The sequence below is a fragment of the Elgaria multicarinata genome, chromosome 2, assembly GCF_023053635.1.
Source record: "Elgaria multicarinata webbii isolate HBS135686 ecotype San Diego chromosome 2, rElgMul1.1.pri, whole genome shotgun sequence".
NCBI classification, from domain to species: domain Eukaryota; kingdom Metazoa; phylum Chordata; class Lepidosauria; order Squamata; family Anguidae; genus Elgaria; species Elgaria multicarinata.
Window position 1 is genome coordinate 156,672,808 of NC_086172.1, and position 24,244 is coordinate 156,697,051.

At 40.5% G+C, this 24,244-nt stretch overlaps 1 protein-coding gene across 5 annotated transcripts in view; it reads right to left on the minus strand.

Annotated features, from left to right (window-relative positions):
• TTC7B (tetratricopeptide repeat domain 7B) overlaps positions 1-23,822 on the minus strand; it is a 128,489-nt gene extending 104,667 nt beyond the window's left edge. For all 5 annotated transcript variants that reach the window (XM_063117966.1, XM_063117968.1, XM_063117967.1 and 2 more), the window contains exons 1-5: positions 23,675-23,822; positions 11,262-11,416; positions 9,645-9,813; positions 4,559-4,689; positions 1,556-1,677 (exon numbers count right to left, since the gene is read on the minus strand). In XM_063117966.1, the coding sequence (XP_062974036.1) occupies positions 1,556-1,677; positions 4,559-4,689; positions 9,645-9,813; positions 11,262-11,416; positions 23,675-23,795 (698 nt within the window). In that variant the 5' untranslated portion in view covers positions 23,796-23,822. The remainder of the gene's footprint in view (positions 1-1,555; positions 1,678-4,558; positions 4,690-9,644; positions 9,814-11,261; positions 11,417-23,674) is intronic.
• Positions 23,823-24,244: the final 422 nt, after the last annotated feature.

The following is a 24,244-nucleotide window of genomic DNA, read 5'->3' on the forward strand; positions in this document are numbered from 1 at the left end:
ATCCCCCCAGTCATTTCTGTTTCAGAAGAGCCTATTCCAGTTGTTTGCAGACATGTGCAGAGACACATGAGCCAAGCAAGTGTGGCAACAATCTGACTGTTAGTTGACAATATTTGACAGTCAAATCTTCTTTGATTGGTCAAGTGCCCAATCTTAGTCCTACATATAAACGTATCTACAAGCCACTTCTAAATTTATTTATTTTTCACATGGGATTGCACCAAATTACTTTCACAATGAAAACTGAATGTTGAAAAGCCCGTATTCATGACTATTTTGGAAGTAAGCACCAGTATGAAATCTTCATGTCATGCAAGTGATGTGGCTTCAATACAATATTTTTCAGGTCATAAGCCAGGCATTAATTGATTACACCTAGGAAGAAATTGACTCAGTGGGAAGTATATCGACTTCCTGTTACAAATTTCTTGAACTTTAACCTTAATGGCATAACACTGGTTCATTGTTATTAACCCACTGGGCCTAAAGGCAAACTACATAAATAATTTGTCTACTTAAATATGACAATTCATATATTTGTACTATTCAAAGTTTAAGGAGCATGCATTCTGTAGCTCATTCTTTTTCAATATTTTCCACTGAAAATAGGAATTACAGTACAGGCACAACATTTCCGTCCTGCTCCCACCTGATCACTAGGATACTCGAAAAATGAAATCTTAACATTCCATTTTTCTTCCAATTAAGTAATGGTAGCAGAATTACAGTACAACTCAGGGATCATGCATTAATCCAAATAGTTTCTCAAAACACTAATAATGGAACCTATAAAACCAAATAAGCAATTACATGCTAACCCAACTGTAACAGTTTCAAAACTTGGAGTGCTTTTTCTCAGCTACGAGCTTTACACCAAAACTCAGTATACCAACACAGCAAGACGTTCCACTATTCCTACAGATGCTTATTTGAATATGAAAGGTTATTATAACCACATACTTGGGAGGCTGGGGAGAGGAGAGTAGCAAACTAATCTAAAACCTAGTGCACCAAGTTTTGAAGCCTTTAAAAATGAACAGAGGCTTGAATTCCTTTCTTCATTTTCTGCAGAGTTTGGAGGTTTTTATACACCTATCTTTAGTAGACTATTCTTAGAAAGGGTTATCACAAATTATGGATGACCTCTCATGCACAGTCTACAAGGATCTAATGAGTAATCACAAATGGAAATACACATATACATACTGTTGGTCTTCATGCACGTTTATCCTGCAGCACAATGTTAAAATAAGTGGTAACTGAAGAGATTTGGAAAAAAATAAAATCAACAGTTCTTTCTTTTTTCTAGTATTCTTTTTGATTAAAACTTCTGCACAAAATTTTGAAATTTTAAAGGTATCTGTAAAATATTATATTCCCCAAACATATACTAAATAATTCAAATAATTAAACACAAGGGAAAATTTACTGTAAAATAAAAGTTAATAATTTCAAAACACCTATACATTTAAGGTAAGACATTGCCCAAGGCTCATCTAGTTCACTTTTTAGCATTTTTTTTTCAAGTGAAAGGGAATATTAAACCAATGCTTACCCATTTTTGAAGTACAAGACATGGGCTCTCTGAAGTCCTGTTTCTAAAAAATATCCAAGTTCTTGTTCATGTGCCGCAGGCCCTGGCTTAGGGCTTCTGTTCTGCATATTGGCAATTATTATCTACAAGATCACACAAATAAATAAATAAAACACACCCAAGTACTATCTTTCCCAACACCAGCTCCTTTGCCCAAATCAACACACATATTAATGCTCTTCATCAGTTTCATCTTTTAACATGTCCTCAACATTCAGTGGTATAGCGTAGGGCTAGATCTCTGAACTGAGTTCGGAGCCCACCACCCTGGGGGCAGGGGGGAAATGGCCACCAAATGAGTGGCAACTAATGGGAGCAGCAAAAAACACCCCTGGCATCAGCACCTGGGCTACCAGGGCTGATGTCACTAGTTAATAAGAAGTGCCATGGTGGATCAGACTGACGGTCCATCTAGTCCAGCACTCTGTTCACACAGTGGATAACCAGCTGTCAACCATGGATCAACAAAGCAGGACACGGTGCAATAGCACCCTCCCACCCATGTTCCCCAGAAACTGCTGGATATAGGCTTACTGCCTCAGATACTGAAGGTAGCACATAGCCATCAGGGCTAGTAGCCATTGACAGCCTTGTCCTCTAGGAATTTATCCAACCCCCTTTTAAAGCCATTCAAATTGGTGGCCATCTTTTTTCTCTTTTTTTAAAATCAGGTTTCCCAAACAGATGTTTTGTTATTGGTTTAGATCTATTATTTTAGGAATGGAGAAGCAGTTATAAAGCATGAAACATGGATCAAGAGAAGAGAAATGTTAATTGTGTACTTCACAACTGAAGTCATACACATTAACATCTAACCACCACCACCCCGCCATAAAATCATTATGCCTAGTGTCAAAAATTACCTAGCTGCACTACAATCAACACTATACCATAGTGTGCCATTGACTTTTCATTACGTTGTTCTTGTGAGCCGAACATACCACCCCTTAGAAACTTCTAAAATAAGTTAAACCTGCGCCTGTTAGTTATTATCAAACTGACTCAGACTGAATGACTGTCTCCGAACCAGCCCCACACAGAGAGCACTACAATAGTCTAGTCTCAAGGTTACCAGTGCATGGATCACAGCTAAGCTAGCTCTGTCCTGGAATGGGGGCAGCTGATTTACCAGGCAAAGTTGGTAAAAGGTGGTCCATGTTATGGAATCACTTGGGCTTTGAAAAGTGTTCAGAAATTTCAGCTGATACAAAATAGGGCCGGTTTTTGCCAGAGGCCTTCTTTTTGGAGCATACAACTCCAATATTGTTAAATCAGTATTGGCTTCCAGTTTCTGAGTACTTCAATTCAAAGCACTGGTTATTACTTAAAAGGCACATTTATTTATTTATTACATTTTTATACCGCTCAATAGCCGAAGCTCTCTGGGCGGTTCACAAAGGATACCACAGCTACAACTCATCTTCATCAAGAAAACTGCTGGGGGGGAAATGTAGCTTGCTTTAATTATGCAGTTGTGTGATTAAAAACATCCAAGGTATCCCCCTGTTGATGCATTTCTCTGCTTGGCTGGAGGTACCATACAGAGAAAGGCAAACCCAAAGACACAGGTGCAAAAGTTGCTCTATATCAATCCATGCAGAAGTACATTCTAAATACCGTATTTCTTCAATTCCAAGACACACTTTTTTCCCCGTATAAACATCTCTAAAAACGGGGTGCACCTTAGAATCGCGAGTGTGTCTTAGGGTTTTTTTTTTCTGTTGGTGGTACTGAAATTAGTGTGCATCTTACAATCGATGGCGTCTTACAATCGAAGAAATACAGTATATCAATAAGAAAGCACTTATTGAATCAGCAGGATATCGCAATAACCTTAGCTTCTCCCACACAAATCTGCCCTCTAATGGAGATTCTCATCAGACACCCTTCAATGGGTGCCCCTGCGTTTAGTGTTTAAACAGAAAGAGGGCCCTTTCTGTGGTGGTGCCCAAATTATGGAATTCCCTCCCTGGTCATGGCCACCAGGTACTTTTGCTTTGCTACCAGGCAATGTCCACTCTATTTCCCCACGCCTTTTATTGCTTTTAGTGTTAGGGAAATCCCATTCAATGGCCTAGTTTGCTGCTTTTATCTGGGCTGCTTTTACTTGCTGGCCCCGGTGTTTTACTGTTTTTACTATACTGTTTGTATGGTTGTTGTATTTTTATTGTACTTTAGTGTTTTATCTATAAGCTGCCTTGTGGCCATCTCGCAAAAGGCAGACAGATACTATAATAGAAATAGCAACAATCTCAACATCAATTGTTTGAACGAGTGCTAACAGCTGCTGTGACAACTGAGAAAAGAATGGATTTCAAAGCTAGCTTTAGAGAATTTCAGAGTTTTAAAAACAGGCGAAGATACAGTAAATTCCTCTGAAGCCCATTTTACAGCTTGGGAAAATGAAACACAAAGAATATAAAGCCCATGAGTTGTGAACCCCAATTCTGTGTTCTAGTTTAGCGATTATACAACCAATAAGCTGCTACGGAATGTCAGCTTTCATTAAAGCTTCAACATGTTCACCACCACGTTCTTGGTACATTTTTTGGTGAACTCTAAGGAGGTTTTCCTGTGTATTATGCAACCTATACAGTCATAACCTTGAGACAGTGATAAAGAGTCACAGCATTCTGAACAGAAAGTGCTGAACAGCACATGATGTTGGATTATTTTCAACTGGAGTGCCTAAAGAAATTAGCCATCAATATGAGCTGCTCAGTTCCAACAAATAATGGGATATCCTATATCTGGCAAATAGCATAAGGGACCTGGGCTTTGCTAAAATAAAGCATAGAGAAATCAAATAACAGATTATTTAAGCTTCAGTAAATGTCTCCACAAATAGTGAATTATGCAAAGCTCTAAATTAAAGTTTTATTAAAGTGTCAGTGATGCCATACTATAGGTATGATGGAATAAAGAAGATCAGTTGTTTCACCTGGACTTACTATCCCAGCTTACCCTTTCTATCTCCTGGAGGTACAGAAGGGCTATATCTCCAGCCTTCTCATAGCACATAATGATTTCTTGTTCACGATCTGCATGGAGGTTACTTGTTGAAGAAGAAATTGGCAACTTTTCTAGACAAAGACCTGAAACCAAAGACATTTTAATTTAAGAAAATAATTTGGTGCTAAGTCGGCCTCTTTTCATTGACCAAGCATAGAAAACAATAACGCAATGAAGGGCAAAACTACAGACAAAGAATGCTGGGAATTGTAGGACTTTTTTTCTGTCTACACATGCATAGGACTGAACCCTACATGTGTTCGAAGAGTACACTGTTGCATCTAATAGAGAAGGCACACTGCAACTCTGTTGAGAAAACACATGAGTAGGGGCAGACTCTTAGGCCACAGCTAGACCTAAGGTTTATCCTGGGATCATCCAGGGTTTGCCCCTGCCTGAGCACTGGATCCCCTGTGTGTCACCTAGATGAACAGGTTTGACCCCTGGACGATCCAGGGATAAACCTTAGGTCTAGCTATGGCCTTAGTCTCTTATTTGTAATGTTATTTGCGGGGAGAAACACCCATTAGGCTATTGGAGTATATTGGGCAACTTAAGAATGTAGGAACATAAGAAGTGCCCTGCTGGATCAGACCAAGGGTCCATCTAGTCCAGCATTCTGTTCACACAGTGGCCACCCAGCTGTCAACCAGGGACCAACAAAGCAGGACACGGTGCAATAGCACCCTCCCATCCATGTTCCCCATCAACTGGTGCACACAGGCTTGCTGCCTCAGATACTGGAGGTAGCACATAACCATCAGGGCTAGTAGCCATTGATAAACTTCTCCTCCAGGAATTTATCCAACCCCTTTCTAAAGCCATCCAAATTGGTGGCCATCATTACATCCTGTGGTAGCAAATGCCATAATTTAACTATGAAGAAGTACTTCCTTTTATTTGTCCTGAATCTCCCACCAATCAGCTTCATGGGATGACCCCGGGTTCTAGTATTTTGAGAGAGGGATAAAAATGTCTCCCAATCCACATTCTCCATACCATGCATAATTTTGTATACCTCTATCATTTCTCCCCTTAGCCTCCTTTTTTCCAAGCTATACAATCCGAGTTGTCGTAACCTTCCCTTATAAGGGAGGTGTTCCAGCCCCTTAAACATTTTACTTGCCATTTTCTGCACTTTTGCCAGCTCTATGATATCTTTTTTAGGTGTGGTGACCAGAACTGTACACAGTATTCTAAGTGTGGTCGCACCATAGATTTGTATAAAGGCAGTATGATACTAGCAGTTTTATTCTCAATTCGTTTTTCTATAAAGAAAGCTTCGGCTGTGGGGCAGTATATAAATGTAATAAATAATAATAATAATAATAATAATAATAATAATAATAATAATAATAATGCCTAACATGGAGTTTGTTCACCACAATCCCAAGATCTGTTTCTTGTTTGGTCACCACCAGCTCAGATCCCATTAGGTTATACTTGAAGTTGGGGGCGTTTGCCCCAACATGCATCACCTTACACTTGCTTAAGAACTTAAGAAGAGCCATGCTGGATCAGACCAAGGGTCCATTTAGTCCAGCACTCTGTTCACACAGTGGCCAACCAGCCATCAGCCAGGGATGAACAAGCAGGAACAAGCTGGAACAAGCTTACACTGAACTGCATCTGCCATTTGGATGCCCACTCTCCCAGCTTGGAGAGATCCCTTTGGAGCTCTTCACAATCCCTTTGTGTTTTAACAACCTTAAGTAATTTGGTGTTGTCGGCAAACTCAGCCACTTCACTGCTCACTCCTAATTCCAGATCATTTATGAACAAGTTGAAAAGAATTGGTCTTCCATAATTTACTATAAGCCCTAGGCATTTTGCTTTACTTTCTCTTCTGTTAACATTATGGGGTCTAATGTACCCCAACAGCTAATTGCAATATCAATAAAAAACTTTTTTCCCACTTGAGCCGGAGTCGCTTTGATATCAAATCAGATCTTTATTTCCAGCAAAGATTTTAAAAAGTCCACTAGACTCCAATAGCACATTGAAGCTGTCAAAACAAAATGGGGGTGGAGCGTTAAAAAAAGATTTCAGCACTTAATAAGCTAATTTTATTTTTGGCAATAAAATAAGCCTTTTAATCTCACATAGTAGCTCTAAAACATGAGATAGCAAACATGTAGTGACATGAAACTAAGTAAAAATTTCCTCATTGTATTCAAATGAGAAAGCGAAGTGTAGTAAAAAGGTACAGGCCTTTTAAGCTGGAAGGAAGATGGGAAAAACTAGTCCCATTGCAACCACTATGCTATTATTCCAGCTGCTAGGTACAACATCACAGCTCTGTATTGGTTCAGGCCATGGGCTCTGTCGAAGTTCTGCTTTGTAGTCTAGGTTGCTGGGTTCTGTTATGGGGCAGATCTTTAGCAAGAGTCATGTCATGTCAGCTTTTTCAGGGAAGTAAGATGGGAAGAGATCAGCACCACAGAATGCTGCTGGGCCTGAGGAAAATATGTCTGTATTGTCTGTATGTTGCTCCAACAGGAGTAGATCAAGACTGAGCCTAAAATAAGAGTTTGGTTGCATTTAGGCTGGTTGGCTCCACCTCTTCACTGATTGAGACTTTGTCCCTTAAAGAGACCCGGCCTATTTTAGCAGCCTCAAGCTGCAACTGCTCTCATGGCTGGAGCCCCTGCGTCCAAAGATGGCAATCTCTGGATGTAGAGGAGCTGGCACCCAGGATCTTTCTGGGAACTGGGACTTGGGGAGCTGGAAACCCTGTGATGCCTTTCCGGAACCAAAACCTCTCTCTGAACTGTAAACTCAAGGGGCTGAGATCCTCTGAGGACAAGTGTTCATAGTCCTAGTCCATGACAAGTGGTGGGGTTGATTAGCAGGCAGTGGTGGAAAGGCCAGAAAACACCAGGGGAGGAGGAGCACAGGGCAGGGTACAGCAGTTTCCTCCTAACTAACATATGTAAGGCTGCAATAGATGTTCAAGTTCTTGTGATATGAAGTAGGCCTCTAGAGAGGGCATGGGCAGATCCTAGGAACAATGTAAGCTCAACCACAATTTAAAAAAAAACCCTTCAAATGAACTAAAAAGTGAAAAGGAACTGGCCTCATCACATCCAAACAGTGCCAAGCAGTCAGCTGTCACTGTGTTTTCACTTCCACACCCAGCAATCCACACCTATATGGTCCAATTGTGTTACGGAGATGGGTGCCCTATTTTTGACAGCAGCATTTTGGGTCTTTATATTAAGGAGCAGACTTTCCTGGAAACCTCCCTTTGGCCAACGGGGGGGGGGGGGAGGGGGAACCCTCATGACTTACAAGAACCATGGGCTTTTGGGGGTGTTGCAAGTAAAAGAGAAAGTAGATTTCCAACCCGACCTACACTGCTCTGCAACATCAACTTGGCTGGAAAAGTAATCAGTCCATTCCTCTGAACAGTCCTTTTGAGAACTGTTCTTTCTTTTAATCTGTTTAGAGATCAGAGGCATTAAAAATATATTTAATTTTTTTTATTCTCCACCTGTCCACTCCAATTCGTACTTCTATTATATTGGAAGTGTATCAAGAATCCTACTGTTCTACCATGCTAGGCAGCAAAATCCCTTCACCGCTACATGACTAGGCACTTGAATTACGTTCTGCAGGGTACACAACTGCTGGAAGGTTATGCATCTCTTCGTCAGATTAATTTTAGAAATTATTCAGAATCTGTTGTCAGTGCAGCCACTGAGTTTGCTCTTTCTGAAGGGAAACAAGCCACATAGATGGCATATGTTTACTCTTCCAGACAAAAGAAGCAATTCCAAATGCTACCAAAAGCAGCCAAGCGTAGAAAATTCTAAACCCCAATGAACATAAACTGCTGTGTTCTCAAAACACTGACCCAGCTTTGTGTTATGCACGCAGTGAAGAACACATCTTGACATTGAGTCAACACTGCCACCTACAGAAACTACGCCAGCACTGCACAGTATCACAGATGGCTAGGGGAAAGACTGAAATCTACCTTCACCTTTATTTACCTTCTAGATGGGGTTCATAGTAATACAGTACGACGTTAAGAATATGCAAGGAAACATTTTGGCATGGGAAACTTAGTCCAAAAATGTGTTATTTGAGGTCTTCCAATATTCCTCATAAAATAACAACAGGAAGACTTGAAAATGTACATGTGTCATCTTTGTTTCAATATTTTTGCTAGGGATCTGGGGTATATTCCAAAATCACAAGATGAAGAGTTGATTAGACAATTTACTTTTTCAAGCAATCTATCCATGCCTATTTCTGGAAGTAAGTAAAATTATTTAGTTATGCCCCAAACCCACAATCAAAATCAATCCTTACCATACAAATCAGTAGTTTTATCAAGATGTAGTTGTGATGCTTGTTCTTTCTTCCATAACATACATATACATATTAATCAATGTATTTTAAAAAAACAGAATCTGAGATCCAGAACTTTACTGAAATATTTTTAAAGGAAAACCTTACGTATGATTCAATTCATTTTCAGGTTGCAGTTCATATTCCTTCAAACTACTTTCAATATGTTTGCCAAAATTATTTCTGGGTCTGTTCTGACATTAAACTGACAGCAGGACAAATGCTCATATGAGCCGTCTACTCACATGAACAGTGTAACATCAGAGCTACAAACTCACATAAGACTGTACAGCCTCTTCTGTAAGCAAGAAAAATCACAAAAAATAACGTAGCAGTTCATTGAAGTGAAGGCAGGATCTTGCCTGATTCTGTAGCACTTACATTACACTACTTACACAAGAAGACCATCTGGGTGAGCAGTTTTTGCATAGGTCGCAGCTTGCTTGATTTTTGGAACCAAGGGAGGTGTAATTTGAGTGAATGGGGAAAACGAAGGTTATATTAAAAAGGTACAAACTCTGACCTAGGCAGCTGCATGCATATCAACCTAGTTTGCTAGCCTTCTATCTCCACTTACTGCAAAGCCTACACTACAATATAGTGTCATCCAGGTTCAATTTGGTCAGAAGTGCAATATATTTTATCTGAAAGCAAATAACAAATACACTGAAAACCATCTTACCTTTGGTAGAATATGCTTCAGCAATCATCCTCAGCCGATAAGGAGGTACAGCTATAAGCTGTAAATCATCAATGCCCACCCTAGCATACGTATTAAGAGCTTCTTTGTAATCACCTTCCACATAATTTAATTTGGCCATAACTAAGTTGGCTTCTTGTAAAAACTCTGGCTAGAAAGAAGAAATAAAGGGAAACTGTTGATATTTAACCCAAGACAACAAAGTATTGCCAGCATTCTTACATAGGGTTGTGTTTAGACAGAAAAAAATATGTTAAGAGTACAATTGACATATAGTTTCATGGTGTAAAAAGAAGGAATTGTTACAATTGGAAAGGCTAAGCTAATAAAATTTACTTTTATATTTTTAATTCCAATCAAAGAAACTCCCTGGAGAATTAACCTTGAAGCAAAGATACATCTATAAAAAGTAGTTACAATGAGTATTAAAAAAAATCATACTAGAGAAGAGAGCCTGAAATAATAAACATTTTCCCCAAAAGAACCATCATTGCCATCAAAATTCTTTGTCATCACCATCTAAATAGCACTTTTATGCCCCATTCTAACAAGTGCAATCCATGTGTGAAGATGAGTTTCCACATGCAAACTGCCTTTAGAAGTCCTGCACATACAAAGGGATAAAAAAATCCACGCACGCACACAGCATCCAAGCTGTAAGTGTGGCAAGCAGTGCTAGACACACACATTACATGGTCAAGACAGTCAGCTGTGTGACACCAGATATTGCTCTGGAAGGGTGGGGGAATGAATATAGCTGCTGCTGAAATACAGCTACTGGCCATCTGCACCAGCCATCTTTTGGTAAGTTCACAGGAAGAGCTATCGGCTACATCCAGTAACTTGTAGTCTGTGTTGTAAAAGTACAAATTATTTAAAATCTGTTAGCATCCATCTCTGCAGTAGCGCCCTCTTGGGCAGTAAATAAAATTAATTAATGTTTTCCCTAAGTGAAACAAGACCAGGAAAGAAGGCTTACCAAAATTCACCAAACGATTTCAAAGGATTTGAACCAAACAGCTCAGTTAGCCAAGTGGCCTCTCCATGAATTAAGACCTAGGAGTCTACATTTACTATAGGTACTGGCATCCACAATGCTATTGCTGCCTAAGGAAGCCATCACTAGGTAATTGGGGGAAGGGAGTAAAGAAGGGGGAAACAGAATCCTCATTGTGTTCCTGATAAGACCTTGAGCTCAGAATGAGCCCAAGCTTTAAAAGGAGTTAATTTGGACCAAAACATTTGGAGGGCACCAAGCTGGAGAGGGCTGTACGACTGAGCTGTAATACTGGGTGACTATGATGGAATGCTGCGAAAGGTTGGTTTGATAGATGGATAATGTATAAGAATTGGAATGATGCTGTAATAAAATGTAGTAAAAGACAATTATTGCACACCAAACAGCCACTGTAAATATTTTAAAAGTGATATGAAATGCAAAATAATTGAAAATGTATCTAATTCTACAGAGCACAAACACAGGAATGAAAAGATATTTCAAAATTCTAAATGACAGCATCAAGCTTTTGGCATTACGTGCTTACTAAAATTCCAAGCACGCCATTAATTTCCAGCCATTACTTTAGAAATGGCAAGTACCTTTAGGTTTCCTCGGTCAAGTGCTGCAGTGAGATGCTTCCTGACTTCAGTTAACTTTGGCCGGGGACCACAGGGACTAGCACCCTGCTTAAGAGGGTTCTCCTTCAGAAAGATTTCTAGCTTGGATTCTCCAAGGAGGAGCTCTCCCATGTCATCTATTGAGAGAGGCAAAATTATTAAGCAGATAGATGGCTTGCATATTTTACTGGCACCAGACACTACCATAAGTTGACACAGAAAGCCTACAGGCATGAGAGTGGAAACACTCATTGGTAAAAATGCCTTAATGGCTGATTAAACTCAACTCCCTCCTCAAAATCCCAACTCTGCAACACTTATTTCCAAGAGTGTTCGAAGTACATTCATCTCCATAGCTACACTTATGATAGAAAACATTTCTCTGAACAGAGCACTTTATTCCCCAGCCCAGATAACATGCTGCACATAGAACTAGTACAATGGTGGCTTAATGGCCCTTTAGAACAGAAAAAACAATACTAGAAGTTTCTCCCTTGTAGTTCTCCACTCCTAACTGCCCCCACTAGAAGTCGCTTTTCCTGTCCTAAAAGTTCTGGCAGGCTACTGTTATGCGTGTGGACCTAGAAAATGTTGTAAATACATGCTCATGGGTTGGTCACCCATTGCCTCTTCATTCCACATATTTCCTGCACATTCTTACCACTGCCCCCCCCCCCCAAAAATTATTGCAGTATATTTTTCTAGTAGAAAAATCCTACAACAATATGCCAGGCTTAGAGATCTGTATTGACCATAGCCCATATTGATTATATTTAGCCTTTTTATATATATTTAGCCTCCTTTTATTCTTCTAGACAAGCATTGGTACCTGAATTTGCTTGCTTTCCTCTTCCCATTCATTTTTCCATATATATCAATTTTATTAGATTGTGAGCCTGTAGCCAGGGACTGGTTTTTAATCTTTATACAGCATTCAGAAAAATTTAGGTGCTTTATAAATAATAAAGAACAATACCTTTAGAGACTATGGAAATAGGCATACATAACCCTATAGCAATTTTATTTATTTATTTTAGTGACAAAGCCGCCTGCTGTACCAGTAGAATTGTTTTAAGTATATCTGAACAGAAAAAATGGAATGATCTTGACTTAGTTTGATTCATCCATTACCGAGCACACAAACAATCTTAGATAACTGTCTGTAGCCACACACAGCTGAAAGACACTTCGAGCACTTCACCTGTCTACAATGCGAATGCTCGCTTAATGAAATTGGTAAGACCAGAAAGATTTATGCTCATGCTTACTTGCCAGGAATCTAGGACAGACACATTCAGCAAACTCCTGTCTGATTTGTGGGTAAACAAAGCCATAAATCCATCTCTCGTTAACAGTGTGCATCATAGCCCTAAGACATTCTGCTGTGCAATAATTACTGGGGTAATGGGAGCCGCTGCTGATATATATTACTGGAATGTTAAGGCAAGTGATGTTCTACTGATTCTGTTAACATAGTCGAAACTATCTCTCTCTGGACCATAAGGAATACTAAGGATTTTTTAATAACCACTTTGCCCAAGCGAAAAACAATGTATGTTCAACAAGAACACATCGTATGATGTGGGCTCTAGGAATGTACCAGTGAAAATGAGGACAGATCTAGCAGAAAACTATTCCGATATTCATAGCTCACGGGGCCCGAACTAAATCTTACAACACAGCTGAAAGTAACTTTAATCCATTCCTTGCTTCTCCCTTTCAAAGTGCCTTCAAGAGGGGGGAGATTTGTAGCTGATGTGGGCAGGAGCAGAAGGTGTTTGAACCATTCCCTGCATGCCCATTGTTCCATGAAATTCCCTCTCCCTTAAATTTCAAAACCTGTGTATTTATTTTTATCTTCATTTTATTTATTACTGTACTTATATAGCTATCCCCTAACAAATGTTCTCTCGGTGACTCACAAACAAATACATTAAAATACAGTATATGCAACACATGCAGCAATGACCCTTTTAGAATGAACAGGCTAACATGAGCCCTGAACACCAGTGGAACAAAGGCAATTTGGGAAGTGTTTCAGAGCAAAATGGGCTGGAGGTGAAAGGGTCAAGTCCTACATCCTATCACATTCCACACTATAAATTGTGCCATTCCAGAGGCACTTTATAAAAGAGAAGCATCTAGCAAACTATCTTTACATGCAGCTGGATTGTAAATATTTAATTTGGACTTGAGACAGTTTGAAGAGGGTTATTTCCATTTTGAGACAATGATTTGTCTTGATAATGGCTCTCTTTTTTATTATATTTTAAAAAGTCTTCGTCTCAGGCTGTACACACATTTTTCAGAGACGTGGAAGAATGTTGAATCTTTGCAGAGAAAAGTGTGTGTGTGTGTGTGTGTGTGTGTGTGTGTGTGTGTGTTACAAGCAGAGCTGATGCAATAGGTAAGACTGTAGTTCATTAGATAGTACTTAATACATTTCGCACACAAAATAAATATCCCAGCTCAGTTCTGGAACTGTAATGTGTGTGCTTTTCATTAATATTTTTCACTCAAAAATATTCCTCCTTTTCAATATTCAGCATTATTAGATGATAAACTGTAAATATCTGCAGGTAATCAGCAAAAAGCCTGAATTATTAATCTAGATAGAATATGCTATGAAACTTATTTGATATGATCATAGTATAAATCCATCCACAGATGATATTTTACCATTTATCGTGTTAACAGAAGGCACAAAACATAAATCCAAGTTGGCTGTTATGAATCATGGAGCACAGGACTGACAAGATTTCTGTCGAGATTCCATTTGCTTTATTTACTTAAAAATACTTCTTAGCCCATCACACACATTGAGTACTTTGGAACCAACAAGTTTCTTTGAATATAGAACTAATTAATTAAAACCAAATACTTATAGAATAGCAGATTGTAAGCCTATGCGGCAGGGTCTTGCTATTTACTGTTTTACTCTGTACAGCACCATGTACACTGATGGTGCTATATAGATAAATAATAATAATAATAAATTAGGAAACCCATTATTTAATAGCACAGGAAACCAACAAGTTAACCTGCCCATTCCCAAGTTTTAGCAATGCTCTAGAAGTGCTGATTGCAATGACAATGGGGTGGGGGAGGGAAAGAAGCATCTCTACTAGTGACATTTCATCCCTACATAATGCTTGATTAACAATATTGCCATCCCTCTTCCAGGACAAGTTAATTTCTCTAGCACTGCACAGCATGAAGAAGAAGAACAACTCTTAACTTGAGGACTGAGATGAGAAGAAAAAAGCATTAGAGATCTCTATTGTCGATAAGAACAAAACGAAAACAAGAGTATTAAGTAAAGAAAAACAGGATGCAGACAGTGACATAGTATAGGCCTAGTACAGAGGAAGAGATAAGGAAATGCAGTTCTCTCTTCTTGGGAGAAGAATAGTTGGAAACAGAAATAAGAAAACATGTAAGTATCTTCAGTGCATAGATTACTGAATACCTGCTTGCAATTCTGAATTACTTGAATATCATTTCGTATGAGAGGGAAAGAGTTAAGGAGGAAGAACAAATCCATGATTTTATAACATTAAAAAATAACATACTGTGGAACAGACTATTTATGTGATTAGTTGCTAAGAGAGCTGCATAAATGCTTCATAATACAAGAATGCTATTTAGCAGAAAGAAACTGGAATCCTTTAGAAGATTATGGCATGAGCTAGGCAGCAAAGGAAATAGATTTTGCCTGATTTTGGTGCTTAGTTAATAAGAATTACAGATTAAGATGAATGTTGATGGCCATATCCCTACTTTTTTCATAAAATTCTCAATAAATACAGAATTCCTCTGTATTTTTCTCCTTCCCGGGACAAAAGATTTTAGGGCTATTCCGACCTACCCAATATATTGCCATACACATAAGGTGGGCTGGAGTGGCAGGATGGGGTGAGAAGAGCAGCAGTGGCAGAAGAGCTAGTGGAACCAGAATGGTCTATCCAGTAGTGTCTAGTGAAGTGAAAAAGCTAATTAACTGGGGAATCTAGGTGGTATGATTGCCACTACACATGCAAGAACTTCTGGATTCATAGATGGAACAAACCCTATTTGAGAAAGAGTCATAGCACAATGCTTTGCTCCACCACAACATCCCAGGTTCAAGTTTTGACATCTTCAGTTAGATATTTGTAGCAAGGGTTGGAAAGACTTCTGACAGAGGCCTTAGAAAGCCACTTCCAGTCAGAGTGGACCAGAGTTTCTGAACCTGGTGTCCTCCAGATGTTTTGAACTTCAACGCTCATCAGCCCCAGACAGTATGGCCAATGGTCAGGAATGCTAGGGGCTACAGACCCAAAATATCTGAAGGGCACCAGGTTAAGAAAGGTGGGAATAGACAGTACTGGGCTAGACAGAGCAATGGCCTGACCCAGTGCAAGGCAGCTTCATCTATTTCTATATACAAGGCATCAGAAGAGGATTTTATCCCACTTGGAGTGTACAAAACAAACTCAAAGATAACCCAAGACATTTTGGAGCCCAAGGCAAAACGTCTTTGGGCAAGCGTAAAGTGATATACTTTGGGTCAAAAAATCCCAACCAAGTATAACCAGATGGGATCTGAGCTAGTAGTGACCAACCAAGAAATAGATCTTGGGGTTGTGGCAGACAGCTCAAAGAAAATGTCTACCCAGTTGTGGCAGCTGTAAAAAAGGCAAATTCCATGTTAGCCATCACTAGAACAGGAATTGAAAATAAAATTGCCAATATCAGATTACATTTATACACATCTATGTTGCACCAAAGAATACGGTGTAAAGTTCTGGTCACCACATCTAAAAAATGGTATTGCAGAGCTGGAAAAAAGTGCAGAAAGGGGCAACAAAAAGGATCAAGGGGCAGGATTATCTCGCCTACAAGAGAAGGTTACAACAACTGGGATTGTTTAGCTTGGAAAAAAGTGTAGTTACTGAGCACGCATTACAATTTATCTGTATTTACAAGGAAATTTACAGAATGGATGATTTATGAAGCAGACAACATACATCTGAACCAGGCCATTGTGCTACAAGAAACTGCTGCATGGCATATATAAATCCTTCCAGTCTCCAACCTTCTAATATTATCCAATATACTTTGTATATATAAATACATTAGCTTGGATCCTAATTAGGTGCCCTTCCATTCATATAGAGGAAACTGCAAAGAGTATGCAGATTATTGCAAACTCACCAGGTAAAGCAAATTTGATAGCACTTTGCTTGGTACTTCTGAGGGCCAGAAGAGACATTACACACGGATGCTCATAATACAGGTGCACTCCTTTTGAAATGAGAAAAATCTCTTCGAGTGAAGAACTGGAATTTATTTATTAGATTTATATACCGCCCCATAGTCAAAGCTCTCTAGGCGGTTTAGAAAAATTAAAAACAGTGAACATTAAAAACAAATATACAAAAATGTAAAAGCATAAATACAGCAATATCATTAAAAACAACTATTCTGGGGTCATTCCATTGCTCTCCCACTGGCTTTTTCCCTTCTAAGGGTTTAAAAGTGAAACCTTGGGGGAGGGAGTCACACAGGAGAGCAATTTGAAGCAGAGAAACAGTGGACAAGAAAGAATTAAGTACCACATACACTTCTCCAGTCCCAATTGTCCCTCCAGAAACAGCTTTTCCAGTTTCAAAGGGGGCAATGGGATGAAGTTATCAGTATCTGTGTGTATTATGTTCTTTGGCCCTCAGGCAAATATGAAGTGCCTCCAGGCAGGGAAACTTTTGTAAACTGGAAGCAAGTTGATTGTTTCTCCCTTTCAGGCTGGCAATGTGTCACAAGTGACTAACATAGGGACATGTGTGTGGTCAAAGGGGGTTAGGAAAATTGTGTGTAACTCAAGGGTGGCTTAAACAGTAGATATGCTATGGCTTCCAAGGAGATTGAAAGCATCTGGGTTGTTTTTTTAAAAAAATAACCTAACCCATTTTAACCTAATGGCAGTTTCCAATTAAGTCCAAAGTTAAGGAACCATGTTTAGTTCAAACTATGGTTTGAGAACAAGCCAGGATCTCAAACCATGGTTTGATCTTGGCTTGTTCCCACTAGCCATCATAAAAACAAACCACTAAGTTCAGATGCCATGAGGGATTATGGTTAGTTTACTTTAAAACCAGAAGTGGAAGTTTACAATCTCCTTTTCATGGAGGCAATGGAAGAAGAGCCTGAGGGCCAAGGTTCACTGCAGCTCATTCTTAGAGCAGAAAACCAAGGTTTCCTGTAACATCTGAACAAGGCATAATCCTTCTGTAAGTGACCAGCATTTTCAACGTAATTGCCCATTTAAGTCTTCTCTGGAATATTTTTTTAATTGTTTCAGGGGAGTTTACAGGGGATAATAAATTGCTCAGGGGACTTTACAAGATATATTTATAATTGTATCCTCACAATAACCAGGGAGGTTACAATGAAAGCAAGCCATTTTCCCCATGACTAAAGTTAGGTATGTGCACAATTGGAACAACCATATCTAAAACAAGCAGTTGATTCCTTCTGGTTGTGACCATTTAAAAATTATGCAAAGGCAAATCCAAGTTTGCTGCAAAAGAGAGTTTTAGCCAGTCACAATTCCCTAACAAGTGTATGGTATATATTTGCAAGCACTTGTTTACTGCAATTACATTTTACATCTTTAAGTGTAAACTTCAAAAAAAAATGCAAGGCAGCCCTAAATTCTGTCCCTTCAAAGACTCCCTTTGCTTGCTTCATCTCTTACAGCAGTTCAATAAAATGATTTCTCTGATAGCTTTTCTACCACAAGAGTTTATCTTTTCTGTACATCAAATCCTTCCAGTTTCCAACCTTCTAATATTATCCAATATGCTTTGTATACATAAATACATTAGCTTGGATCCTAATTAGGTGCCTAATTCACGGAGAGGGCTAGCAGAGGATTCCTCTGGCACGTTCAGGGGAGGCAATTCTTTCGAATTTCCCCTTCCCCCATCACTGTTCCAAAGGATTCTTCAACCCTCCAGAGCAGATTTTCAGTGGCACAAGAGGTTGCATAAGGAAGGAAGTCACCTTCCCTACTTGCATTGGCAGGGAAGTCTGTGGCTCCCATCAGCAAGAGCAAACTCAGAATCCTGGCAATAATATTTGTTCGCTCCATGAAGCAATTTATTTTTTGGACAGTACTATGGGCTTTCAAATTAATATGTTTAGGACTGCATGTCAATCATGTTCCTTTTGAACCATAATAGCCACTGGCAGAATGCACCTTACTCCAGTTTTTTTCAAATAATTCTCATTACCCCATGTCCCCTTACTCCACAATATAAATAGAGAAGCTTAATTAAAAGAATGCCTAGAGGGATATCATGAATAAATGGAGAGCAGTACTGGAATACCTCCGAGTGCTTTGCTACAGGATAAATGTGGCAACTCAAATGCCCTCTAAAATGTTAAATCCCTTAAAGCCATTGGTATGAGAATCACTGGTGACAGAAAAGCTCTTGATACTCTACTGCAAACAGGACTGCTAATAACATATGGTCTGGAACTCATCACTAAACCAAACCACATTGACACCCAAAATACCAAACTCACACAATCGAGGAAAATGGATATACTTTCAGATTCACATAGTCAATGTTTGTTACTTTTTTGTTTTAAAACCATTGTCAGATAGTGAGGTGCAAGAAGTAAAGAAGAACTTATGGGTGGTGGGGTGGGGGGGGTGGGAGGAGAGGAAACATGTATACATGAAGATGGGCAAAGATTTGGTGGCAAAGTCATCCTAAAACAATAAGAACTTCATTCAGGCTTCTCTTGGTTTCTGCTCAATAATATCTCCAGGTTCTCAACACTTTCTCTTGAGCCCTACATTTAATACAAGGTATCATTGTGAGCACAACTATGACTGCAATTTGAAATGTTCAATAGTAGGCACTGTACTCCTTGATTATCAGTCAAAGTTTGTGAGTGTGTATGTGTACGTGCAAAACCCACAGTTTTATTAAAGCTTTCTTGTTTTCAAAAATAATTTTAATAGAGGTTTTGTAGTTTTATTCAAGTGATAACTGCAAAAGTTTATTCCATCACGGACAATACATTTTTATGGCTTACACAGCCGATTCCTAATCATGCTTAAACACTGATTTCAGTAGGACTTTCAAGTATGCACACTTAAGACTGTAGCTTGATCCTAAGAATGTTTACTCAAAAGCAAGTTCCACTTGATTACCTTACTTCAGAGGAAAGGAAAACCAAAGGACTTTGATTCTTGATAGTAATGATAACGATAGTAAGACCTTGTGTTATTCTCAGAGCTGGGACATCAGCATGAGGGATGCTCAAACAAAAAGAATGAATGACAACTACCCAAATTCTAAACAATGGGGGAAATGTTTGGAACTAGCAAATTAACAGAAAGCTCAAGAAATTTACTTCAAAATCTAGCAAACTATCAGAGCAGTGTACAATATCCAAAACAAGAGGTGTCCATCAAGGATGTCCACTGCCAAGGTAGTGCCTGACCTTGCTGATCTGCCAGGGAGTTGGGGATGCTTCTGGGTTGGATAAAATTTTCTGCCAAAGCTTTTGATTGGCTAATTCAAAGGTACTCTGATGGGTCAGCTGGGTGGTGTCATTTGAATGTTCCCAAAGTTACATGGAACAACTCCCTTTAATCAAGGAGGAAGCAGGCACACATTATGGCTCCTATACCTATGTGGCAGTCCAGAGCTTTACTAACAATGTTCTTGGCAGCTTTTCAGCCTGTAGCTTCCGGAATCAAAATGGATTCTTGAGCCAAAATGTCTGGGCAACACACACTACACACTATTACATAACCATTCTTTACAGCATGACAGTGGCACAACCAAACTAAAGCACTAAAATTCATCAAGACACCCTCAAAAGCACGGGTGGGCAGAAAGTAGATCTCCAGATGTTTTGGACTTCAACTTCTAGCATTTCTGACAATTCGCCATGTTGGCAGAGGCTTGTGGGAGTAGAAGTCCGAAATAATTTAAGATCTACTTCCTGCCCGCTGCTACTCAAGGGGACTCTATACCACTAGATAACCTATATCACATCCACCCAAAGTTCTGAATCATCCAAGCGTGTTGAAAGGATTCTAGAAATTGTTCTAGGATTCTGGAAATAGTTCAGGCACTGGCTAGGCGCATTATCAGGCCTCCCTGTTGCTCTATTTGAACTGAAACTGTCCTGTAAAACACTCCTACAGCTGCACACAAGGGATGATTTGTCTGGTATCACCGCACTTCTCTTTGAGGAACCCCAGGGTGCCCTGTAATACAGTTTGAAAGCCACTGTACTACGGAAGGAAAGTATTACACCACAAATGTTCACAGTAGCTAAAGACTTTCTCATAATTCAGCTCAGAACAGCAAACACTACATTAAGAGTGAGATTTTTATTTGCCACAATTAAGACTTACAACTGCACAAAACAATATATCCTAGCCAAGAGGTGGGCAGAAGGTAGATCTCCAGATGTTTCTGACTTCCACTCCCACTGGCCATGCTAGCAGGGGGGCCTGCAAGTGGAAGACTAAAACATCTGGAGATCTACCTTCTGCCCATCCCTGTCCTAACCTATGGGCATGACACACTGATTCAACTGAGAAGGCAAATTTCAAATATTTGGAAAATGCCACTGTGTACATGGCAGCCTACTTCATTAATTCCATTATGGTGTGATTTGTTAACAAGGGTAGGAGGTCAGGCAGCTTGCCCCCGGTACTGAAGCAGTTGGGCAAACCTTAGAAGCATGGCAAAGCATCTCCCTGATATAACTGCAGGCATCTCAAAGAAGGAACACAAATAGTCATCAGTGGCAAAGACCACTGCCTACTGGCCATGATGAATGGGAATGATGGGAGTTGCAATCCAACACATCCAGAAGGTATCAGGCTAGGGAATGCTGGCATAGTGAATAGTTTGACTACGAAGAACCAGGCTCTAATCCTCCTTCGACCATGAAGGTTACAAAGTGATGTTGAGCCAGTCATCCATCCGTCAGTCTCAGTTAACTCACAAGGTAACAAAGACAGAGAAAGGGGCTACATATGAGCTCATTGAAGGAAGAGTGGAATATAAATTTAAAGTAAATGAAAAAAATAATTCATGATCTTTTTTAAAGTTAATATCATTGGGCCTATTCAGATAACACACTAAACCATGGTTAGGAAACTAACCCTTTTGCAGCAAATGGTTTGTGAGCGTGTTTAAACCATGGTTATGTAGCCACCATAGTTAGGAATGATTCACACGACACGCTAAGTCATGGTTCACACAACATGCTAAGCCATAATGTTTAGCTCAAAATGCTTAACCACCATGGCTTACCGGGTCATCTGAACAGAGTCATTGTTAAAAGCTATCTCATCTGTCTTTGTAATCACCATATGTATCAAACCTGTTGCCAATTACCTGCTTTGTTGTTGTTCTGTTAAGGCCTTAAAAATGCAGTACCATTATTTGACTAAATCTTTTTCGACTGGTCAAATGCCCAACTCTCCTATCCTATGGTTCAATTCACAGCAAGAAATATCACCTTACCCCATAGCTCAGATCAAACTCTGTGCACAGAGTGTTCCATATTTTGCTTTCTGGCAAACATTCTCCAAGACATAAAAGAGGAACAAAGTTACCCTTGTTTCCTCATGGTAAGTGAACAAGAACATTGCAATATCACAGTGACTAAGCCAGACAGATGAATTTACTTAAATGGGGCCTAGCAGTATAACCTATAAAATGTTCCCTACAACTCTACATACATGTCTTCCTATTCCAGGTCTCATAAATTATTATTATTATTATTATTTGCATCCCGCCTTTTGCCCAATGCTGGGCCTCATTTATACTATTATACAGCTCTTGCTCTTCAAATATGAACATTTTTCAGGTTTTTAGTATTAGTGATATTCTGAAATCAAGTTCTCAAACAAGAAAACCATTTATAGGGCCAGCCAAAATTAACAGAAAGTGTTTCATCCAGACACACCTTCTCATTGGGTGAAAATGAATGTAAACAAAGTGGAACATGGTTTTGCAGAATACATTCTAGACATCACCTTATTTGTACAGAGACATCTGTGCTGACTTGACCCCAATAACCCACCAGGTTTGCCATTTGGACCAACAGTCATCCCCTCTGCAGCCTGTAAGTTTCCAGTATATATCTGATAAATCTTCCATCTGGAATTCCCACCAACCTGAACAGATCAAGAGAAAATAGCTACTGTACCTATTGAACATGCTCTTGGGGCTATGTAAACAAGCCTGCAATTTCTAAATTGAAAGACAGTAGAAACCACGTCCTCTGATGTACAAGCAATTTGCCCTAATACTAGACGTGAGCTGGTCATGGCAACTCATTGATGAAGACACTCTCTTTTCCTTAATAGATTATGCAGGCACTACTCTGCTTACTCACTGAAGACAAGATTTCTCTACAGACATTCAAATGTGTTATTTTCTATAGTATTGTTTCATACTCCAGGGGGAGCTAGCCCAAGCATCTGACCGAAGTCCTTGGGCCCCCCCCCCCGAATAGATTTAAACCCTGTACCATTTCAGCACTATAATGCCAGACCTGAAGGGAAACATGTCAATGATCAACTTCACCCACACATATATAAAACAAAGCAGAGGTTATTACTGCATCAGACAGGGAAACAAGCATCACCTAATCCCTTACAATGCTCTGCAAAGCCGAATCTGGGTTTACCACAGGTTTAGCCATGGAAGTTTTTTTTAAATACATATGCCAAGACTCAGCCTCTGAACAACTGTTAGGGAAATTTATGAAATGGTAAAGAAGAATGACACGGGGGCATGTGCGGATTGCTATTCCACAACATTTTACAACCACACAGCATGCACCTGTACGTAGTGGTTAGACACCATTCATGGCCTCCAGGAGAGGATTGTTAAAATGGAAGGGCGCTCTGGCATCTCTCAATTTAACAATTCACCGCCACGTCCTCTTTGGACCCTGTGCTTAATTTGGGGGTGGAGGAGAAAGACTTGTAAACAGCGCCTTCCCCTCTGACCTGGAAGCCCTTACGCTCTACCTTTAACACCAGACCTGAAAAGGCCGGTGGGCGACTCCTATTGCTCAGTGGAGGGCGGGGGCATTCTACACATGCTCAGAGGCGCTCACGTGTTTACCTAGTGTTACCTCACATATAAACAAGCAGGGCTAACGGCCGGCTTGAAAGACGCTTTGGGATCCAGCTGACTCGCCGCGGTTCTCTCTACTCAGGGAAACTCTGCCTCCCGCCGCCTTAACGGCACTTGCCTCCGCCCGCCCCCGCTGCACCTGCGGCTCCAGCCCTGGTCGGCGAAGGGTCCGGTTCCCACCCCGGCTTCGCTTCCCTCCCCTTCCCACCCGGCGGGCCGCACCGTTAGCGATGAGCTTGGCCGAGAGCTGCTTGACGAGCTCAGGGATCTTCTCCCACTGGCACTCGGAGCGGCACCTCTCGATCTCGGTCTCCAGCCGCGAGCCCCCTTTCTTGGTGGCCATGGCGGGAGGAGGCCCGGCGGGGGCCGGGGGAGGGGGCGCGGCGGCGGCGGCGGCCGCAGCAACAGTAGCGACGGGCGCCTTTTCAGCGGCGGAACGAGCCGGGCTGCGGCCCCGGAACGGGAACCGGAGGGGCGCTGAACGCCGCTAGCTGCAGCGCCACCTATCGGCAGCCGGCGGGATGTGGTGGGGGCGGCGGTGGGCGGAGGGAGAGAAGGCGAGAGAGCGTCTCCGACCGGCTGCTTGGGCGGGAAAAGGCGGACGAGCCGGAGCGAGGGCGGTAGCGATAGGCTGCTCTCGCTGATACTGCCTCTAATCTCCTTTCTCCACAAGACTCACGAATATATAGCCTACAGGAATTAAAATGAACAGAGTATAGTGGGAAATGTGGACATAGCAGCCTGTCAATGAACAAGCAAACACACACACACACACACACACACACACACACA